Raw genomic sequence first — 22,500 nt, 5'->3', positions numbered from 1 at the left:
ACTGATAAGGTCTCTTACAGGCTGAAGATGTATAGCCCTTTGTTTGGCTTATATGAAGTCCTGGATTGGATCTTCACCACTGGGGGATGGGATGCAAGGTCTTTTAGTAGTCACATATTTTTTATTAGCAAATAGTTTCAGATGCCAGCCAAGCTGGATGTGGTGGTGAAAATGGTAATCTCAGCACTGAGGAGACTGAAGCAGAGGATTTTGAGTTCAAAGCCATCTTAGGCTACATATGGAATTTGAGGCCAGGACCCTGTGTTATGTGGAAAAAAAAAAAAAAGAAAAAGAAGTTACATTAGATAGTTGCAATAATGTGTTTCTAAGAGATAAAATAATTTTTTTTCTTTTTTTGTCAGACATGGGCCTTGAACTCTGGGCCTGGGTTTCATGCATGCTAGACAAGCACTCTACCACTAAGGCTTTTTTCCAGCCCTTATATTTCAAAAAACATTTTGTTATGTTTATGTAATTGCTTCTGCATTCTTTCATTACAGTTGGAACTCAGTAAATGGTCACACTAAGGCATATTGATTCGAATTCAATGTTTTTTAAAATTTATGCCTAAGATATTGTGAAAGATATAAAATTTGAATAGAAGGTTTAAAAATCAGAACTTGGCCTAACAGTGCTATATTTAAAATATTTAAAAAGTGTTCTGCTTTACAGTTTATATTGGAATTTGTTCCCTTTAGCTGTTTTCCCCCAAAGTTTTATTTTTCTGGTTCTTTAGTGTGTGTGTGGGGGGGAAGAGTGTCATGGGGCTTTAACTTGGCCTGGGCGCTCTCCTTGAGCTCTTCAGCTCAAGGCTACTGCCCTACCCTTGGGCCTGAGTCTGGTCCTTGAGCTCTTCAGCTCTAGGCTTGACCCAAGCCCCACTTCCTATTTTCTAGAGGTTAATTGGAGTCTCAGGTGTGCCCAGGCTGGCTTTGAACATTGATTCTCAGATCTCAGCCTCAGCCTCCTGAGTAGCTAAGATTACAGGCATGAGCCACCATGGCCAGCTTCTATTTATTTTTCTGCTTCTTAAGACAGTCTTGCATCATCCTTCTATCTCAGTCCCCTGAGTACAGGGATCATAGGCATTTACCATCATACCTAGCTTCTCCAAGTGTATTTCCCCCCCCCCGCGCACCACCCTTAGTACTGGGGGTTTTGAACTCAAGGCCTTAGTGCTTACTAGACAAGAGGCTTCTTCCACTTGAGTTAAATCTCCAGCCCTTTTTGCTTTATTTTTCCACTTTTGGTCTCATGCTTCTTGCTGTGGCTACCCTGAACCACAGTCCTCTCAAACTGTGTATCTCATTAGGTAGGACAATAGATGTGCCCTACCATATCTGGTATGTTTTTCGAGATGAGGTCTTGCTGATTCTTTTTTTTTTTTTTTTTGCCAGTCCTGGGACTTGAACTCAGGGTCTGGGCACTGTTCTTGGACACTTTTTGCTCAGGTAGCACTCTGACACTTGAGCCAAACACAGTTCCACTTTTTCTGTGTATGTGGTACCGAGGAATCAAACCCAGGGCTTTCATGAATGCTAGCTGAGCACACTGCCACTAGTGCACGCTTTAGGCCTGTTTTTTTGTCTTTTTCTTTTATGCTAGTCTGGGGCTTGAACTTTGGGCCTGCATGCTATCCCTTAGTTTTTTTTTTTTTTTATTTGTATGTTTGTTTTGCCCAGTCCTGGGGCTTAAACTCAGGGCCTGAGCATTGTCCTTGGGCTTTACTCAAGGCTAGTACCCTACCACTTAAGCCACAGCACTACCTCTGGCTTTTCTGTGTATGTGGTACTGAGGAATTGAACCTGGGTCTTCATGCAGCTAGGCAAGCACTCTACCACTAGGCCAAAGTCCTGGTCCCATAACCCTTACTTTTGTGTTTAAGGCTAGTGCTCTAGCCACAACTCCACTTCTGGCTTGTGGACCATTGGATAAGATAATTTTGTTCACTTTCTTGCCTTGGTTGCTTTGAGCCTTGATCTTCAGATCTCAGTGTCATGAGTAGCTTAGCCACTGGTACTTGGCTCAGTGTTTTTTTTTTTTTCTTTTTTGTTGGAACTAGAGTTTGGACTCAGATCCTTATGTTTTCAGGCTCCACCTGTTCACCTCTCTGGCCAGATAAGGGCCTCTTCTATGGCCCTGAGGTTTGACTGTCCAGCCTCATCTTTGTCCATGTTCTACCACTTGAGTCATACACTATGCTTCTTCTAGTTGTTTTTTGAGGTACAGTATAGAGAACTATGCTGGTTAGGACAGCCTCAAACTACAATCCTAGATCTAAACTTTTGTCTCAGTTTTTTTTTTTTTTGCCCATCCTGGGCTTAAGCTCAGGGCCTCTGCACTGTCCTTGGATTTTTCTCAAGGCTAGAGTTCTACTACTTGAGCCTCAGCACCACTTCCGGCTGTTTCTAAAAATGTGGTACCAAGGAATTGAACCTGGGTCTTCGTGCATGCTAGGCAAGTACTGTACCACTAGGCCAAACTCCTGTCCCCTTGTCTCAGTTTTTAATGCTGATTTTTACACTTTAATTTTGAACCCTATCAGAGTATAAAACATGTAACAACAAGTAATTTTAGTTTTGGGTATGTTCACATTTGGGCATGTAATTAGAAGAAATGTGGAAAGAAGAGACATTATGAGGCTAAAATTAAAATATTTCAAAGTAGTTTAATTGGTTTCATTCAGATTTTTTTTTCTTGCCAGGAACTGGTGGCTCACACCTGTAATCCTAGCTGCTCAGGAGGCGAGGAATGAGGTTTAAAGCCAACCTGGGCAGAGAAGTCCATAAGACTCCTGTCTCCAATTCACCACTGGAATACCACAGTGGCACTGTGGCTCAAAGTGGTAGATGATAAGAAGCCCTGAGCAGAAGTGCTCAAGGATAGTGACCAGGCCCTGAGTTCAAGCCCCATGACCGCCAACATTTTTTTTGCCTAGAGCATATGAGGCAAGTACTCTATCACCTTTTGTTTTGCATTTTGTTTTATTTATTTATTTAATTTTTTTTTGTAGGTCATGGGGCCTGGGCACTGTCCCTGAGCTCTTCAGCTCAAGACTACACAGCCCTACCCCTGAGCTACAGTATTACTTCCCATTTTCTAGTGATTAATTGGAGATAAGAGTCTCAGGTTCTTTTGTGCCCACCCTGGCTTTGAACCATGATCCTTAGATCTTAGCCTCCTGAGTTGCTAGGATTACAGGTGTGAGCCACCATGCCTGCCTGGTTTTAATATCTGTCACTGTTATTATAAAGGTCATATACAGAGGAGTTATCATTTCACCTGCCAAGTTTGCCTGCAACTTGGAGTCCTCCTGCTTCCATATTCCAAGTAGCCAGGATTATAGGTATGAACTACTATGCCTGGAAGCTTCATTGGTTTTCTTGTGTTTTGTGTAACCAAAAAACAGTTGTAGCTGGGCTTGGTAGTTCATGCCTAGCTACTCAGGAGGCTGAGATCTGAGGATCAAGGTTCAAAGCCAGCTCAGGCACTAAAGGACCTGAGACTCTTATCTCCAATTAACCTCTAGAAAAACAGAAGTGGGGCTTGACTCAAGGGTAGGGTGGTAGCCTTGAGCTGAAGAGCTCAGGAACAACATCCAGGCCCAAGGGTATGGTAACGTTGAGCTGAAGAGCTCAGAGACAGCGCCCTGGCCGAGTTCAATCCCCTTGATCCACAAAAAACAAAACAAAAACAACAAAAAACAAAAAAAAATGGTAGTTATAAGACTCTACTGGTTACCTGTGCCTTTTTTATTACACTTTACATTTTCTTCCAAGCAGCATCCTTAGCATCCATATTTACTGATGTGTGAAGAGAACCCAGAGAACGGAAAGAGTTGCTGAGGAGAGTGTTCTGGGGATATGCTCTAAGAAAATACTGAGTACTGAAGAAAGTCAACACCATGGATCAGAACAACAGCCTGCCTCCTTATGCTCAGGGCTTGGCCTCACCCCAGGTAATAAAGTAGGAGGGAGCTTGGACACTTGTACTGTAAGGAGGTACATTTATCTGTTATTAAAAATGAATATATTTCTTTCAAGCTTCCTTTTTTTTTTTTGTCAGCCCAACAGTGTTTTACTTTGGGAATTTGTTTGGAAGCTAACATATATTTTGTCTATAATACAGTCTTTTGTGTGTGCTGGTCCTGGGGCTTGAACATAGGGATTGGATGCGGTCTCTGAGCTTTTGTGCTCAAAGCTAGCACTCTATCACTTGAGCCACAGCTGGGCTTCTGGCTTTTTAATAGTTAATTGGAGATAACTCTCACTGACTTTTCTGTTTGGGCTAGCTTTGAACAGTGATCCTCAGATCTCACCCTCATGAGTAGCTAGGATTACGGGTGTGAGCCACAGTTGCTTAGCCTCTTCTTTTCTTTCTTGCTATAACACTTCTTATTTTGATTGCCAAAGTGAGAAAGTGTCATGGTTCTTTGTTTTTTACATGAATTTGAGAGTCAAAGGAAACTTCGTACCCTCTATGTAGAAAATATCCACCGAACATTACACATGATAAAGAGATTTACAAAGCCACATTCTAATCCTCTGCATGTTCTATGGGCCTCATAGATTCTGTTGTTAAGGAAAGATTGGGTTAGGATATCATTTGATCTTGGCTTATCAGCTAGAGATCTGTAATTTTGGGCATGCCATTTCCATTTTTTAGGTATCAATTTCATGTCTTCCCTCTTCTATCTCTTTTCCTTTCTTCCTTTCCATTTTCCCCTTTCCATTTTTCCCTTCCCTTTCCTTCTCTTCTTGTGCTGGTCCTTGAACTGGGGGCCTTGTTGCTGTCTGTGAGCATTTTTGCTCCAGGCTAGCACTCTACCTTGAGCCACTGCTCTGTAGCTGTTTTGATAGTTAAATGGAGATAAGAGTTTCCTAGACTTGTCTGCCTGTACTGGTTTTGAATGGTAATCCTCAGATCTGAGCCTTCTGTGTAGCTAGAATTACAGGTGTTAGCCACTGCTGCCTATCTCAGTTTCCTATCTTTACATGGAAAGCCAACTCTGTTTCACTTCCCATAGTGCTGTTGTGGGACTTAGGTAAATTAGTAAATTTAACAATCCCCCAAAAGGTTTGAAGTGTTAGAGAAAAATAGATTGTTAGTATTTGACACGTTTTTCGGTTTTATACTTTTGTCAAAGCCAAGTGAGCAACTTTTTCAGTAGTGTTTTTTTTTTTTTTTTGCGCCAATCCTGGGGCTTGAACTCAGGGTCTGAGCACTGTCCTTGGGCTTTCTCAGGGCTAGTGCTCTATCCATGAGCCACAAAACCACTTCTGGCTTTTTCTCTGTATGTGGTACTGAGGAATTGAACCTGGATCTTTCTTTGTGTAGGCAAGCACTCTTACCCCTAGGCCATACTCCTGGCTCAGTAGTCTAATAGCAATAGTAATCATTCTTACGATTGTAACATTTCAGCATTTTCTAAATGCCTGCTATGTGGAATGCTTAGGTAGATGGATATCTTTAGGTGAGCATGTATTTGGTCATTCATGTTGAGATAGAAGATATACTCCTCATGTAGTAGAGTAATACTGTAAACAGGAATGTGAGTTGCTCTGGTTGTGTCCCTTCTAAATATATTTGGGCAATTAAGCAACTTTCTTGTGTGGCATTTGGATTCCAATTCTAGGCTCTCATCTATTGTATTCATTATTGAGGTAAAATATGTGTTTCAGAATAGCAAGTTTCCTTATACTTTATACATCTTACCTGTGGTATTACCAGGAAAAGCCCCAAAACACCCAATACCAATGGCCTAACCTATTGTTCCCCTTGCTTTCTTCTTCAGGGTGCCATGACTCCTGGAATACCCATCTTTAGTCCAATGATGCCTTATGGCACAGGTCTAACTCCACAGCCTATTCAGAACACCAATAGTTTGTCTATTTTGGAAGAGCAACAAAGACAACAGCAGCAGCAGCAGCAGCAACAGCAGCAGCAGGCAGTGGCAACTGCAGCAGCTGCAGTACAACAGTCAACTTCTCAGCAGGCGACACAGGGAGCCTCAGGGCAGACTCCGCAGTTGTTTCATTCTCAGACTCTGACCACCGCACCTTTGCCGGGCACCACTCCCCTGTATCCCTCTCCCATGACACCTATGACCCCTATCACACCTGCCACACCAGCCTCTGAGAGCTCTGGGATCGTACCACAACTGCAGTGAGTACTTACCATATGAATACCCTATGCTTGGTACCAGAGGAGGCCCTTAGAGCTGTGTTATACTCTTTATTTTCAGATAGGTAATTTGCTTAAAAGCATGACAGAATGGTAGTCCTGTGTCACAGGTGGCTTCATCTGTTGTTTTTTTTTTTTTTTCCCCCAGTCCTGGGGCTTGAACTCAGGGCCTGTGCACTGTCCTTGGGCACTTTTTGCTCAAGTGTTCTGTCACTTGAGCCACAGCTCCACTTTTAGCTTTTTCTGTGTATGTGGTACTGAGGAATTGAACCCAGGGCTTTGTGCATGCTAAGTGAGCACTCTACCATTAGGCTACACTTGTGGCTTGGCCTTCATCTGTCTTTCAAGAGGGAACAGGAGCTGTGAACCAATGCCCTCAGCAAGAGTCTCCTTTTATTTTCTATACTTGAGCTACTAAAATACAAGATGAATTTTATTATTGCTCTTGCTGGACATTTCCTTGTAGCTTGTTTGCTGAATCAGTCATGTGAATTTTAGGGTTAATTATAGTGTTGCTATTGGTTATAGTGGTTCTGGTTTTTCTTCATATTAACTTTTTTTCATGAGGGCTGTGTACAGATCTTTGAAGATCTATGTCCCTCCCACAAGGTGAGTATGGTATTTTCTAAGTGAGGTTTCTACCATAAATGAAGTACCCTGTATGTAACAGTGTTTTAGGTGCAGGGGAAAAACAATTCTCCTTTCGGAAAAATAGCCAAAAATTTCCTATTATCAATCAGTGAGAAGATTGTAAATCTGGGTTTATGATTATCTATCAAAGACCACTCTCTACCACAAAATTTTGAGCCATTAGGGTTTTTTTTTTTTTTTGCCAGTCCTGGGCTTGGGCTCAGGGTCTGAGCACTGTCCTTGGACTTTCTCAAGGCTAGAACTCTACCACCTGAGCCTCAGCACCACTTCCAGCTTTTTTTTTTTTTTTCCTATGTATGTGGTACAGAGGAATCGAACCTGGGTCTTCGTGCATGCTAGGCAAGCACTCTAACACTAGGCCAAACTCCCGGCCCCATAGCCATTAGGTTTTAAAAGTATGATAAAAATAGTTAGATGCCACATTGAGTTAGAACTTACTGTCTGTGTATGCTAATCTAGAATCAGAATCGATTAGGGTTGCACAGTTCCAGGTCTATGTGGCAGTTCAGTTACATTCAGTGGATGCTATCCATTTCAAGTTTACATGCTTTCAAAAACTAGGAAAATGTAGCATAAACATTTGAGTTAGCTTTGACTCAATTTTCATCAATATTTATGGTGTTGTTTTCCTCTTTCTCTCTCTCTCTCTTTCTTTCTCTCTTTCTCTTTTGGGGTATTGGGTATGGGGCTTGAACTCTGGGCTTGAGTGCTGTCCCTGAGCTTTGGTGCTTCAAGCCACATTTCTATTTCTAGCTTTTTGGTAGTTAATTGGAGGTAAGAGAATTTGATCCCCCAGATCTCAGCTTCCTAAGTAGCTAGGATTACAGGTATGAGTCACCAGCACCCAGTTTCATTATATCTTTTTTTTTTTTAATTGGTCCTGAGGCCTGAACTTGGCCTTGTTGCTGTCCCTGAGCTCAATTCTTCCCCCTTCTCCCCCCGCCCCCCAATCAAGGCTAGCACTCTACCACTTTGAGCCACAGTGCCACTTTTAGTTTCCTGGTGATTAATTCTCCATTAACCAGAGGCTCATGGATTTTCCTGCTTGGGCAGGCTTTGAACTATGATCCTCAGATCTCAGCACCTTGAGTAGCTAGGATTACAGGCATGACTCACTGGCACCTGGCTTCATTATATCATTTTCTTTCATAAATTATTTATGAAATGATTCAAGAATACATACATAAAAGCCTTCTTGACTTAGGTGGCTAATGATGATTCTGTGTATTCTGAATTACTGAAGCAAATCAAATGAGAAATCAGGTCTTTCCCATTGCCAAAGAAGAAATGGAATTCTCATCCTTCCAAAAATTAAGGGAGGTGTGAGAATGTTTTGCCTGTCTGTTTTCATTATAGATACTTTAATAATGAGCTGGCATTGGTGATATTTCAGATCTCCAAGAAATAGCCCAGCTGATTAGAAAAGGCTTAGGAGACAGAACCAATCTCCATCTCCTCTGCCTGGGTCTCACATGCATCCTAGAATTTTGTACTCTTTCCAGAAGCCTTATCGCCTTTGAATATATAAATGTTACTAATTACCACCTCCTAGTACATTGTGAATGCTAAGTAAGGAAATCTGGATTAGATGACATGTGTACACATGATAGCGTGATAGGAAGGGAGGGAGGGAAGTTGAGAGGGACAGGGAGGAGAGGAGGGAGAGAATGGGAAGAGAAAGGGGGGGAGGGAGGTACAGGTAGGAAGAGAGAACAAGAATTTAAACACTACTGGAAAGAATAATGCCTACTGAAAATATCAGATTCCTATATTATCATTTAAGCTTCATTGTGTAAAAGTAACTTGTTTTATTTTTAAATTTCTTGCAGAAATATTGTATCCACAGTAAATCTTGGTTGTAAACTTGATCTGAAGACCATTGCACTTCGTGCTCGAAATGCTGAATATAATCCTAAGGTCAGAGCCATTTTCATGTTTCTAAAACTATGAAGTAAAACAAAAATTGTCTAGTAGTCCCTAGATCAGAAATCTGTATTTTGCTTCAGTTCCTTGGCACCAGCCAAATGAATATCATTTCTTTTCATTTTTGTTGATTGTGGTGTTTGAATTTGGGGCCTGGTTGCTGTTCCTTAGCTCTTTTGCTCAAGGCTAGTGTTTTGCATTTTGAGCCACTGCACCATTTCCAGTTTGCTGGTGGTTCATTGGAGATAAGAGACTTTCCTGCCTAGGTTGGCTTTGAACTATGATCTTTAGATCTCAGTTACCTTAGTAGATAGGATTATAGGCGTGAGCCAGGGGCATCTGCTTCACATATATTTTGAACTACTATTGAGTATATGTGTGGTAAATACTTGAGTAGTCCTGTGGGAGCATTGGTGAGGGTGCATATGGATGAAGCAAGATTGACCATGAGTTAGTAGTTGTTAAAAGTTGAATAGTAAGTAAAGAAGATTTATTACAATATGTTTTTCTGCATTTATATAATTTTGTTTATTTCTCTTTTTTTTGAATATAAAACTATTTATTGACCACTGTTCACCATTATTTACAATAAAATAAACAATATACAGTTGGGTAATATTCTGATTACTACAAAGTTGTTTTTCCGGCTTTTGTGGAGCCAGTAACCCAATACTGAAAAAAATTGAGACTACATGTTAGGAATGAGTTAGGGTAAAGAAAAAGCATGCAGATCAACAATTATAAAATTTTGTCCACTCATTTAGGCCAGCAGGTCCTAAGTAGTCGAAATCTCTAACCAGTTGATTTCACATTTCCATGAGCAGAGTCTTAGATAGCTCATGATCTATGAGCTTTTAGTACACAGATTCTAATACTCTGTAAAGGAATGCTCATTACACAAACTTTTAATGAAAGGAAATCAAAATTTATCTTTGTTGTCTCATCTGGGTGAGGGAAGCTGTTGATAGACACTTTTCCTTTCAAGACATTTTGCAAACGTATTGCATTTGCTATCTATGGCAGAGGCAGGAGGACCTAAAGTTGAGGCTAGCCTGGCTATCTACTAAGTTCAAGGCCAGCCTCAGCTGCCTAGTGATCCTGTCTTAAACAACAACAAAATAAAAAACAAGGGCCAGGGTTGTAACACAGTGATACATCATTTGCCTACATACGCAAGGCTCTGGGTCTGATGCCCAACACCTCTAAACAAGCAAAATCTCCGAAACAAAAAACTACCCATGTAAGTATTTTGTTTACACACACACAAACACACAAAAAAATTCAGGATGGTCCTTCAACATAGCAGTTAAAGACAAGTTGTTCTGATTAAGTAATGGCCAGAAAAAGTTGCCTTATTAAAAAAAAAAATTCTGTTCCTGAATACAGAGGAAATATACCATGGTATTAAATATTCTTTTCTGATAAAGGAAGCAACTACAGAAATCCTTAATTATATTTGTTCAAAGTAACCAGTGCTGTTGAGGGAAAAAAAACCAAACTCAACAACTCCCAATACTACTTTCAAAACCAACATATCAAACTTGATTTTCATTAGAATGTAGTTTCACACCATTAATTCAAAAACCAAGACTCAGATTTATATATATCTATAAATATATATAAAAAACAATGCAAACAATTATTGAGCTTCATCTTGTGGACAAGAATGCCAAGTTAGTCTCTCTTCATAAAAAGCAATTACAATCTGAGGACACTTCATATTTGCCTCTTTTGCCAGCACCATCTGAATCTTTCCATTTCATGAGAAACATTAATTTTCCACTGCTGTCTGTGGCACCAATTATTCGTTCAGGATCTAGACCTCTAGCAAAGCCCCTTGGTTTGTCAGCAGTATCTCTTTTTTTCTTTGATTTGCTGTCATCAGATTCACTGTCTGATAAAGATTTTCTTTTTGTATCATCCTTTTCTTTACCAGCTTTTTGAGAATTAAGAAATGCTTCAATTAATTCTGGACAATCTAAATTTTCTTCAGGTTCCCAAGTATTATCAGCATCTGTAAATCCCTCCCACTTCAGGAAATATTCTACCTTCCCATTCACTACACTCCGGTCCAGTACTTTTTCCACAACAAATTCTTCAGACTCTGCTTCTTCAACTTTTTTATTCTTTCCGTTCTTTTTCTTTCCCATTTCTTTTGCATTGTAGTTTTGTTAGAGGCCTTTTTTTTTTTGCCAGTCCTGGGCTTGGCCCAGGGCCTGAGCATTGTCCATTGTCCCTGGATTTTCTCAAGGCTAGGGCTCTACCACTTGAGCCACAGCACCACTTCTGGCTTTTTGCTACATATGTGGTACTGAGGAATCAAACCCGGGTCTTCGTGCATGCTAGGCAAGCACTCTACCACTAGGCCAAACTACCTGCCCCCTAGAGGCCATTTTTAATTGTAGACTTGAGCTCAGATGCTCCCGGTTGCAATCATGCAGCAGCAGCATCTCTAATTTTGTTTATTTCTAAGATCCTCTTCTTATCAGGGAGAAAGTTACAAAGCTTTTGACATTGTAGAAAGTCATTAGGATAGCATCTAAAGTAGTCGAGTGGCTAATTTTATTGGTAGCTCATACCTGTAACTCTAGCCACTCAGGAGGTTGAGATCTGAGGATCACAGTCCAAAGCCAGCCTGGGCACCAAAGTCTGTGAGACTATTATCTGCAATTTACCATCAGAAAACTGGAAGTGGCTCTGTGGCTCAAGTGGTAGAGCACTAGCTTTGAGCAGAAATGCTCAAGGACAGCGTTCAAGTCCAGAGTTCAAGCCCCATGACCAACTCCCCCCCACACACAAAAAATTTTTTTTCCCAGCTGTGGATGAAAAAAGTAAGCAAGAACATGAGGCCTGGGATTCTAGCCCTAGTACTGGAACAACAATGGCCACTAAATAAATTTAAAAATATAAGAAAGTAAAGGGAAAAAAAGGTTTTATGTCACCTTTGTGTCTACACCAGTTGTTTTTGTTTGTTTTTTAATTTGAAAATGAATAGACATTTTTTTTTTTTGTTAGGTGAGACTTGAATTCTGGGCCTAGGCGTTGTCCCTGAGTTCTTCAGCAGCTCAAGGATACCACCCTACTTGAGCCACAGTGCTACTTCTGGTTTTCTGGTGATAAATTGGAGATAAGGGTCTCACAGACACAGACTTACTTTTTTTTTTCCTTTTTTTTTTCTGGCCAGTGGTAGGGCTTGAGCTCAGGGCCTGGGCACTATCCTTGGACTTTCTCAAGGCTAGGGCTCTACTACTTGAGCCGCAGCACCACTTCAGCTTTTTTTTTTTTTTTAAATGTATGTAGTACTGAGTAATTGAACCCGGGTCTTCATGCATGCTAAGCAAGCACTCTACACTAGGCCAAAATCCTGGCCTCTCACAGCCTTTTTAGTGCCCAGGCTGGCTTTGAACCTCAATCATCAGATCCCAGCTTCCTGTGTAGCTAGGATTACAGGCGTGAGCCACTGTGCCTGGTGAGTGGACATTCCTAAAGGACCAAATTAGACACATTTTGTCCGGATCTGTAGAAGAGACAGCTGGGTTCATGATCAGGTCATGCAGAAGCATCTCTATGAAAAGGTGAACATCCTGCACACATACATCGGATAATTAAACCTTTATACCAAGTAGCCAGCATTGTCTGTTGAATAGATAAGAGAAAATAAAGAGAAAAGGGAGAATGGAAAGAAAACCTTAGGACAAAATGCAGTCTTTTTCATTCTTTTGCTAAGTTACTGAAACTGGCTGCCAGCCTGAAGCCATCTAGGAAGGCTCTGTCCTCCGTCTAGATTGATAATCAGGATGGGTACACAATTCAGATATTTATGGATTATCTAAAAACCCTGGTTATTAAAACTTTGTAGTGTCTGCCTGATAAACTCAATAAACTCAATTTCTTCACCTGACTTTTTTTTTTTTTTTTTGTCGGGGGTGGGGGGTGTGGGGAGGTGGTGTTCCAGTTCTGGAGTTTAAACTCCAGACCTGGGCCCTGTCCCTGAGTATTTTTGCTCAAGGATAGTGCTCTACCACGTGAGCCACAGATCCATTTCCACCTTTTTGGTGTTTCAGTTGGAGACAGTTTCCGAGAAATTTCTGCCCAGACTGGCATTAAACCTTGATGCTTAGGTCTCAGCCTTCTGAGTAGCTAGGATTGGAAGCCTGATCCACTGGTGCTTGGCTATTTCTTTTTCTTATCTTACCTGATTTGGACTTAAACCTAGGCCTTGCTAAGGCTAGCAGTGTTCAATTGAGCTACACCCCAGCCATTATTTCCCTTTTGGTCCAGTCTCACGTTCTAGTTTGAGAATTCCTAGCTGGGATAGAAATATTTGTACAACCCATTGAAATCTATATTCTTGCTTAATTTTCAATTACCACCTCAGGATCTTTTCTTTCCTTCCTTCCTTCCTTCCTTCCTTCCTTCCTTCCTTCCTTCCTTCCTTCCTTCCTTCCTTCTTTTCTTTTTTTCTGTTGGTCATGGGGAGTTTTTCTTTTTGAGGCCTGATGTCATTATGTAGCCTAAGTTTGCCTTGAACCTGTGATTGTACAGGTGTGCACTCTCATGGATTGAACATTTCAGAATTAGTAATTATGTTACCTGAGGTTTTTATTTTGAATATTTGGAAAAGCTTGATAACCTTTAATGATGGAAGTAACAACCTAAAAGGATTAATATTTAGGAGAAGTGAGAGCTAGGTATAGTAAGTAGTACATGTCTATAATTCCAAGACTCAAGAGGCAGAGATAGGATAAGGAGTTTGAGGCCAGGCTGAGCTGTGTTGATAGAGCTTGTCAGAAAAAAGAGGAGGGGGCAAGGATAGGGAAGAGGCAATAGATAATATGTTTGAAGTAGTTGTGGATCCTGATCCTTGATTCAAAGGTTCTGGAAATTTTATTTCTAGACCTGAGGCCTTTTGGTGAGACTAGTTGATCTTGGGAAGGAGTATATATGCCTGTATCCCGATGTTTAAAAATAACTTTGATAACTATATGTGCTAGGTTCTTCATATTAATATGTCTTCTCATCACTACTTCTCTAAAAGAATGACTTGACTAATGATTTTCTGTTACAACTTTAGCGGTTTGCTGCGGTAATCATGAGAATAAGAGAACCACGGACTACAGCGCTGATTTTTAGTTCAGGAAAAATGGTGTGCACGGGAGCTAAGAGGTAATATAAGGAATTCATTCTCCTGGTCTGTGTGTTATGAAGGTGACAACCATGTTTCTAGGTTATTAGGCTAGCACTTTTTTCCTTTCTTGTTTTTTTTTTTTGGCCAGCCCTAGGGCTTAAACTCAAGGGCCTAAGCACTGTTCTTGGCCTTTCTCAGCTCTACCACTTGAGCCACAGCACCACTTTTGGCTTTTTCTAGGATGTAGTACCGAGGAATTGAACCCAGGTCTTCATGCATGCGAGGCAAGCACTTTACCACGAGGCTAAACTCCTGGCTGAGGCTTGCACTCTTTATGTGTGATTGTTAAAATGGTTGATGCGAATCATTGATAGCATACACTTCACCTTCCTAAAATCAAGAATCAGTTTTGGATTTACATTACAATGCTTACAATCTGTACAGTCTCTACAAGTTTTTTGTTGTTCTTGTTGTTGTTGTTGCCACCAGTTCTTGGGCTTGAACTCAGGGCCTGGGCACTATCCTTGCACTTTCTGTTTTTATTTTTTTGCTCAAGGCCAGTATCCTACCACTTGAGCCACAGTGCCATTTCTGGCTTTTTCTGTGTATGTGGTACTGAGGAATCCAACCCAGGACTTCATGTATGCAGGCAAGCACTCTACCACTAGTCCACTTTCCTGGCCCTTACAGTTAAGTTTTATATGCTACACTTAGTATAATATCAAAGCTATGTAAATAGGGTATGGGAATGTGACCTTGTTGGCTCTGGCAGTGTAGCAGTAGCATGTATGGTGGCCACAATAGCAGTTGCCCCTCATTGAAACTAATTTCAGTTGTGGTTACCAGTTATATATGTTTTAAGATGTATGTTTGACAAGAGCTGCCATTGCTTGTGTTCCACCTCTGCTCAGCTTTTTTTGTTTTACTTTTTTTATTTTTGTTGATCCTGAGACTTGAACTCTGAGCCTGAGCATTGTTCCTGAACTCTTCAGCTCAAGGCTAGTGCTCTACCACTTGAGCCACAGTGCCACTTTTTGTTTGATGGTTAATTAGAGATAAGAGTCTCATGGACTTTCATGCCTATGTTGGCTTTGAACCTGATCCTCAGATCTCAGTCTCCTGAGTAGCTAGGATTATATGCATGAGATACCAGTGCCTGATGAACTAAAACTTGAAAAGATGATTAAAATATGCTTAGATTATCAATACATAGAGGGCTGTGGATATTTATGCTTATTCTGAACTTTAAAATTTACCTTTCTTGGGCTGCGAATATGGGCTGCTTAGTGTTAGAACGCTTGACTAGCATGCATATAGCGCTTGGTTTGATTCCTTAGTGCCACATAAACAGAAAAATCCAGAAGTGGTGCTGTAATTTAAGTGTTAGAGCATTAGCTTTGAGCACAGAGAAGCATAGGGACAGTGCCCAGGCTCTGAGTTCAAGCCCTAGGATTGCGCCCCCCCCCCCCCCAAAAAAAAAGAGAAGTTTCTTGTTATTATTTTTCTTTGGATAGAACATCAGAAACTTCATTTATTGACCAGATGCTTCTAATTCTTCCCAAGACAGACCTTTTCTTTTCCTTTAATTTTGTTTTGGTGCCAGTCCTGGGGCTGGTGCCTGGTCCTGGGCATTGTCCTTGAGCCTCTTTTTGCTCAAGGGTATCACTCTACCACTTGATACATAGCTCCACTTCTACTTTTTCGAGTTAAATTGGAGAGTCACAGATTTTCTTGCCTGGGCTGGCTTTGAACCATGATCATCAGATCTCAGTTACTTGAGTAGGATCATGGGATGATCTATCGGTGCCCTTGTACATTTTTTTCTTTTTTCCTTTTTTTTTTAGAAGAAAAGTTTATCAATCTCACTACATAAAAATAAGAGGTTTGATTACTTTAGCTAATACCCCTTGTTCTTTCCCTCAATTTCTTAGTATATAGAGTTCTAGATGTATTTGATACTGTTCCTGGGGCTTGAACTCAGGGACAGGGTGCTGTCTGTGCACTTTTTATGTTCAAGGTTAGTGCTCTATCACTTTGAGCACAGTTCCGTTTCCAGCTTTTTGATAGTTAACTGGAGATGTGTCTCATAGACTTTTCTGCCCAGGCTGGCTTTGAACTATGATCCTCAGATCTTAGTCTTCTGAGTATCTAGGATTATGGGCACGAGCCATTGGTGTCTGGCAGCATATTTGTTTATATTGATATAAATAGCAAATGTACTTACAAACATTTAATATTTTTCTATCATTGAAAATTTTATGGCAAGAAAATATAATTCTAGTGACTATCATAATAGTTTATCCAACTGCTAAAGCTGTTCATTCTTTTTTTTTTTGTCAGCATTTAGCTTTTATTAGCATACATTAATTCAAGGGCACTTTTGTTGTGACAGTTTTGTCATGCATCCCAATTAAAAATGTTTCTGATTAGTTTCACCCCTCTGTCACTTTCCCTTCTTTGCCTTAGTTTTTTACTATATACATATAAATGACTATAACCATATTCATCCTCATTCAGCTTGTTGGACTTCCCATTCCTGCTAATACCCACAACCCTTCCTTCCCATCTTCTGCCTCAGCAGAGCTGAGATGCCCCCCCCTTTTTTTTTTTGCAATTTTTAACCGTCTTGTCCTATATCATCTGCAGATTGAATTTTTTTTTTTTGTCATTTCTGGTGCTGGAACACAGGGCCTGGGCACTATCCTTGAGCTTTTCTCAAGGCTAGTGCTCTACCACCTGATCCACAGCACCATTTCCAGCTTTTTCTGTATATGTGGTACCAAGGAACTGAACTCAGGGTTTTGTGCATGCTAGGCAAGCATTCTACCACTAGGCCACTATAACTACCCTGCAGGTTGTTATTTTATCATTGTTTATCAAGGAAAGTAAAAAACAGAGAAATTCCTTTTCCAAAGGAAAAAGAAAACAGCAGGAGGGAGGGAAAGTAGTAGGAACACGAGGAAAGTAATAACAATGTTTGCCAAGAAATGTACTCACTACCTTATGTATGTAACTGTCCATCACTTTGACAATAACATTGTAAAAAAAAAAAGAAAATACAGTATATCTCGGTGCATATTTTTGGCATTTATGATTTATTGTGCTTAAGAACTTTTTTTGGCATTATCACTTGCATTTTACTACTCTGCATTGCTAAGTCATGGTTTTATCCAATGATGAAATCATAGAATGATGGGATAGAATTTGAATAGGATGGAGTTTTGAGTATATCTTGTCTTTCTTATCCGCATTCTTCTGTGAAGAGAAGGCTCAGTTTTCATCTCAACAGAAATTTGCAGGCAAAAGTAACTGATGAGGGCATTGGTACTACATGTTGCATCCCCAAAGATATGATGTCAAAATTGATCATTTTGGTAGACCCATAGTTTTCCACTGAGGATGCAGAAAACACTTGTTAATACGTATTGCTGATTTTTCCTCTTGGAACAGGAGTGACCAGTTTGTATCCCATGAGTTGATTTAGACTTTGAGTCATTCTTCTAAATGATTGACTCAGCTAACTTCAGGATAAATTTTTTTTCCTTCCCTTTCTCTAGTGAAGAACAGTCCAGACTAGCAGCAAGAAAATATGCCAGGGTTGTACAGAAGTTGGGTTTTCCAGCCAAGTTCTTAGACTTCAAGATTCAGAACATGGTGGGAAGTTGTGATGTGAAATTCCCCATAAGACTGGAGGGCCTTGTGCTCACCCACCAGCAGTTCAGTAGGTGAGTCTGAAATGTGCTGGGATTCTTTTTGGCAGCAATTTATATATTTACATACTGTTCAGAATAAAACACAGACAAGAGATTCAGAGGATATAATCATAATGTGTATAATGTGTATGTAATCACAGGATATAGTTAATGATTATATTTCTTCCAGGATTTCTTCTTTCCTTTTTTTTTTTTCTTCCCTAGTCTTGGGCACTGTCCTTGCATACTTTTTGTTCAAGGTTGTCTCTCTGCCACTTGGGCCACAGTACCACTTCTGGCTTTTCTATGTATGTGGTACCAAGGAATCAACCCAGGGCTTTGTGCATGCTAGGTGAGCACTCTGCCACTAGGCCACACTTCCAGAACTTCTTCCAGGATTTCTTCCTGCTGTTCTAAGGAACAGCATCTTCCTCATATCGTCACTTCCCATTTCCCTTAATGACTCCCTGGGATACCCTTAACTAGAAAAAATTGTATTTTACTTTATTTTGTTGCTGAGTGCATTTTAAATACATGAATTGAGTGTACAACCTCTTGTATAAAGGGAGGCATGAGAATCTGGATAAAGAACAGATAGAACACATTCACACGCTTTTTCCATCTTTACTCTGTCTTTGTCTTTCATTCTTTTTTTCTATGTATGTGTATGTTTATGTATGTACGTACATATGTATGTATGTATATACAAGTATATACACACACACACACACACACACACACACACACACACACACACACTCTCTCCAGATGTCACATAGCACAGGCTCATTGAAATAAAACTAGGTGAGAGGAGGATACATAACCAATAGTTAGATATCCTGCTGATGGCAAGTTTATGAAAATGATCCCTTCTAGGTGCTATTGAAGCACTGTACTTTACCTATGAGTGGGTGGCTTCTGTAGTACTTCTCTTGCACAGGGCTTCATTATATCTGGAAGCATGGGAAACTTTATGATTTCTAAACTCTTTTTGCCATTTTCCTAGCTATGAGCCAGAGTTATTTCCTGGATTAATCTACAGAATGATCAAACCCAGAATTGTTCTCCTTATTTTTGTTTCAGGAAAAGTTGTATTAACAGGTAAGTTACAAGGGGAATTACAGGCATAGAATTTTCTGTGGCAGGGAGGAAGGGGAATTTTGTGTTGGTGTATTTGGTATATTTGTCTTTTCTTTCTTTCTTTTTTTTATTCAATTCTGTGGCCTGGATGCTGTCCCTGACCTTCTTTTGCCCAAGGCTAGCACTCTACCACTTGAGCCAGGGCTGGCTATGAACAGTGTTCCTCAGATCTCAGTCTCTTGAGTTGCTAGGATTATAGGCATGAGCATGAGCTATGGGCACCATTTTTTTTTTTTTTCTTTTGGCCAGTTCTGGGCCTTGAAATCAGGGCCTGGGTACTGTCCATGGGCTTTTTTTTTTCTCTCAAGGCTAACACTCTACTACTTGAGCCACACGGCTACTTCTGGCTTTTTCTCTAGTATTATGGTACTGTGGAATCGAACCCAGGGCTTTGTGCATGCTAGGCAAACATTCTACAACTAGGCCACACACACCCCCTTTTTTTCTAAAAAATATTCTTTTTACTCTAGCTCTAGTAAGAATAAGACCCTCTGGAGTCTGGTCTCAGACTTTAATCATACCTGATGGTTGGTGTGGGGGGCAGGGTATGGCAACACTGATAGAATAATAGATGATGTGTTCAGTTGGAATTAATCCTCTGGAGTTGGGTTTCATCAGTGTACCATTATGAGGCAGCAAAGTGTAGTTTAGCTTAGGATGCCAACTGGAAGAAATGAGGTTTTGCCCCAATGTTACTCATTTATGTCCTGGTGCAGGACAAAATGTGAGCTATACTTGCTGGATTATGAATTTGTACAGAATGGAGTTTGGGGAAGATCTGTGGACTAGGGGGCCAAAGTTAATGGGTACATTTTTTTTTTTTTTTTTGCCACTTGTGGGGCTTGAACTCAGGGCCTGAACACTGTCCTTGGACTTTTCTCAAGGCTAGAGCTCTACCCTTGAACTACAGCACCACTTGCAGCTTTTTTCTGTGGTACCAAGGAATCAAAACCAGGTCTTTATTTGTGCATGCTAGGCAAGCACTCTACCACTAGGCCAAACTTGTGGCCCAGTACATTGTTTTTTTAATTAAAAAAAAAAAAAAGTCAGGGGCCTGGAGTTATACTCCATCTCTTAAAAAAAACAAAACAAAGCTGGTCTGGAGTTACTTCTTGAAGCTTTAAGATGGTGATAATACATGCCATTTCACATTTATCTCTATTCTGTATTTGTAGGTGCTAAGGTCAGAGCAGAAATTTATGAAGCATTTGAAAACATTTACCCCATCCTAAAGGGATTCAGGAAGACCACGTAGTAGCTGCCCACTTACTCCTGCCTTCTTCACCTACTTGTTTTTTAAACAAATCATTTTTGGTACCTCTAATGGTGCAGTTGTGAGAAGATGGACACCCAGTTACAGGTTGTGGCACCAGGCGATGCTCTTCAGTGTCCCACTGCAAGTTGCTGGGAAGGTGACTTTTTCTGCACTGAGATCACCCTGCAGCATTACTGTGACTTGCTTGTACTATGCTGCTATTTGGGCAGCGTTGCCCACTTATTTATATTTTAAACACTGCTGTTGACAAGTTGGTTGGTTAAAGGGACAGACTTAAAGTGTTCAAGACACCTGTACAATTGAAGTTTTTAATTTTTCCCCATAAACCACAGTTTTTATATTTCTACCAGAAAAGAATCTTTTTTAAAAGTGTTGTTTTTCTAATTTGTAACTCTTAGGGGTTATTTTTGTGCCAGACACATTCCTCCTTTCCAGTATTGCAGGACAGAATAGCTGTATTAATGAAAGCAAATGGCTGTACATATGTTTCTTTCTTCACAGTACTCTGTATGAGAAAAAAAAACGCAGTTTACAAAAGTGTTAGATTGTTCTTATATCTTTTAAGTCATGTGAGCATAAACTGTTAAAAATTGTATTTTAGATATAATGTCTGAAATCATTTTGATGTTTGTCATTTGTTTGGGTCAACATTTCATTGTGTATTTACCATGAAAATGGACATACCACCTGAAAACATACTGATCACCAATACAACTACCCTACTTGGAGTAAGTACCCCTTGCTTCCTAGGCACTTCAGTGCACAGTTTGTCCCTGTTTTAGAGGTGAAGCACTTAGGCTGCCACCAGACTTGCCATGTTTTATAGCTATGCTACAAGTGAAAAAATAGTCTGAGTCTTTTGTGTAAAAGCTGATGTTGTGTCTACAGACTGCGTCCTCTGGTGTAACATTTTGGTGAAGGCTATTTTTCCCACGCAAAATCCAGTAGGCATTTACAAGTTCTTAGGTTTTATTCTTTAGGTGCTTTTTGTCCGTTTAATTATAAAAATAGGTTATTTCACTAGGAAGTTACAATCAGAAGGAAGTGGTCTTTGCCTACTTCCCAGAGTAGTGTGTGTCGTCTAAACTTGGTGAGGAAGAGCTTTTGGTCTTGTTTTGTGGAAAAATACCAAAGTATATGTTCAGTTTTGTGGCTTGTTTTTTTCAGTCTGTGTCTCAGTTGTATCTATCTCCAAGATCGGGAATATAGCATTCTCTGAGGGGCCTTAATTGAGCCACTCAGTAATGGCCATGTGCATTTTCTCCTGTGCTCTCTACAGAGAGCATTCTTTTGTGCATTTTAGGTGACTACAGGTATTTCCTGAGTGATCTTTTTTTTTTTTGCCAGTCCTGGGCTTGAGCTCAGGGCCTAAGCACTGTCCTTGGACTTTCTCAAGGCTAGAGCTCTACCCCTTGAGCCTCAGCACCACTTCTGGCTTTTTTTCTATGTATGTGGTACCAAGGAATTGAACCCGGGTCTTCGTGCATGCTAGGCAGGCACTCTACCACTAGGCCAAACTCCCGGCCCCTGAGTGATCTTTTAGAAGAGGAATAATAATGGTTTATTAAAGACCGTTTTCAATTTCTAAGTTTGGATAGAATTTGTATGAGGCTATGTCCAGTTTAAAGGGGAAGTGTACAAGGTACTTTTTCTCATTTCTTAGTTACTAAGGCAGTGATGTATAGCATATTTGAAAGACATTCCAACATCATCTGCTTCTCTTCAAGGAAAAGTTTTTCTGTGTAAGTAGGTATTCTGTATATTCCTCAGAAAAGTTTATTTTTTCACACAATGCTTTTAAATTTTATAAAGTAATGTTTTATTATAATTCATTAGTGGAATATTTAACATTTCTTAATCATCTGTTTACTGAATTCTTGAGTTCTAGTCATGTAATTGCTTGCAAATAGTTTCACATTTTCTTTCCAATGTTTTTCTTTGAGAAATAAAAGTGGAAGTGGGACATCTCATTAACTCTTCTGTCAGGGTTAGCCTAACATCACAACCCTGTTTCAGCATCGTAGGGGTAAAGACACTTGTGCCTGGACTCACTATTTCTATTTTCTATTTCAGTGGCTGGGACTTTTAGCCCAGGCTAGCCTCAAACTAGTAGACTTCCTGCCTTAGCCTTCTGAGTGCTGAGATATACCAAATTTTCAAAATGTTTTCTCGGAACTAAAAGCAAGGTCCCAGATGACCAGTTCTGAGGGAGGGCTTCTTCATTAAGATCTCCTTCACCAATAATCAGCCATTTTTCCTCTGATCTGGCCATCTCTGGCATTGCTCCTCTGCCTATTGGGTATCCTATTTATCTTATTTACTCACCTAACAAGGTTCATTGTTTTTTTGTTTTTTTTTTCATGTTCTGGCATCAGACAGTTGGGACCCTTTTTTTTTTTTTTTTTATCTCCAAACAACCATTAGAAAACTGGAAGTGGCACTGTGGCTCAAATGGTAGAGTGCTGGCCTTGAGCTGGAGAGCTTAGGAGCAATGCCTAGGCTCAGAG

General features: G+C 40.2%; 1 protein-coding gene and 1 pseudogene across 1 annotated transcript; one reads left to right on the top strand and one right to left on the bottom strand.

Annotated features, from left to right (window-relative positions):
* The first annotated feature begins 2,824 nt into the window (after positions 1-2,824).
* On the top strand, positions 2,825-20,612 carry LOC150059404 (TATA-box-binding protein). The gene is made up of 8 exons (XM_090337788.1): positions 2,825-2,948; positions 3,783-3,958; positions 5,795-6,165; positions 8,664-8,751; positions 13,832-13,923; positions 17,443-17,610; positions 18,584-18,678; positions 19,893-20,612. Exons 2-8 carry the CDS (start codon positions 3,905-3,907, stop codon positions 19,970-19,972), a joined length of 948 nt encoding a protein of 315 aa, XP_090193914.1. The 5' UTR covers positions 2,825-2,948; positions 3,783-3,904; the 3' UTR covers positions 19,973-20,612.
* LOC150059405 (chromobox protein homolog 3 pseudogene) lies at positions 10,397-10,907 on the bottom strand (annotated as a pseudogene).
* Positions 20,613-22,500: the final 1,888 nt, after the last annotated feature.

The sequence above is a fragment of the Megascapheus bottae genome, chromosome 8, assembly GCF_031878675.1.
Source record: "Megascapheus bottae isolate mThoBot1 chromosome 8, mThoBot2.hap1, whole genome shotgun sequence".
Lineage (NCBI taxonomy): Eukaryota > Metazoa > Chordata > Mammalia > Rodentia > Geomyidae > Megascapheus > Megascapheus bottae.
The sequence above is the reverse complement of the archived record's forward strand: the minus strand, read 5'-3'. Positions and strand labels throughout refer to the sequence as shown.

Bases quoted from the DNA above. Each gene is read 5' to 3' on its own strand.
- LOC150059404 (XM_090337788.1), top strand. From the start codon at position 3,905: ATGGATCAGAACAACAGCCTGCCTCCTTATGCTCAGGGCTTGGCCTCA. The intron at 6,166-8,663 runs GTGAGTACTTAC...AATTTCTTGCAG, and splicing joins GGGATCGTACCACAACTGCA to AAATATTGTATCCACAGTAA. The intron at 18,679-19,892 runs GTAAGTTACAAG...CTGTATTTGTAG, and splicing joins AGGAAAAGTTGTATTAACAG to GTGCTAAGGTCAGAGCAGAA.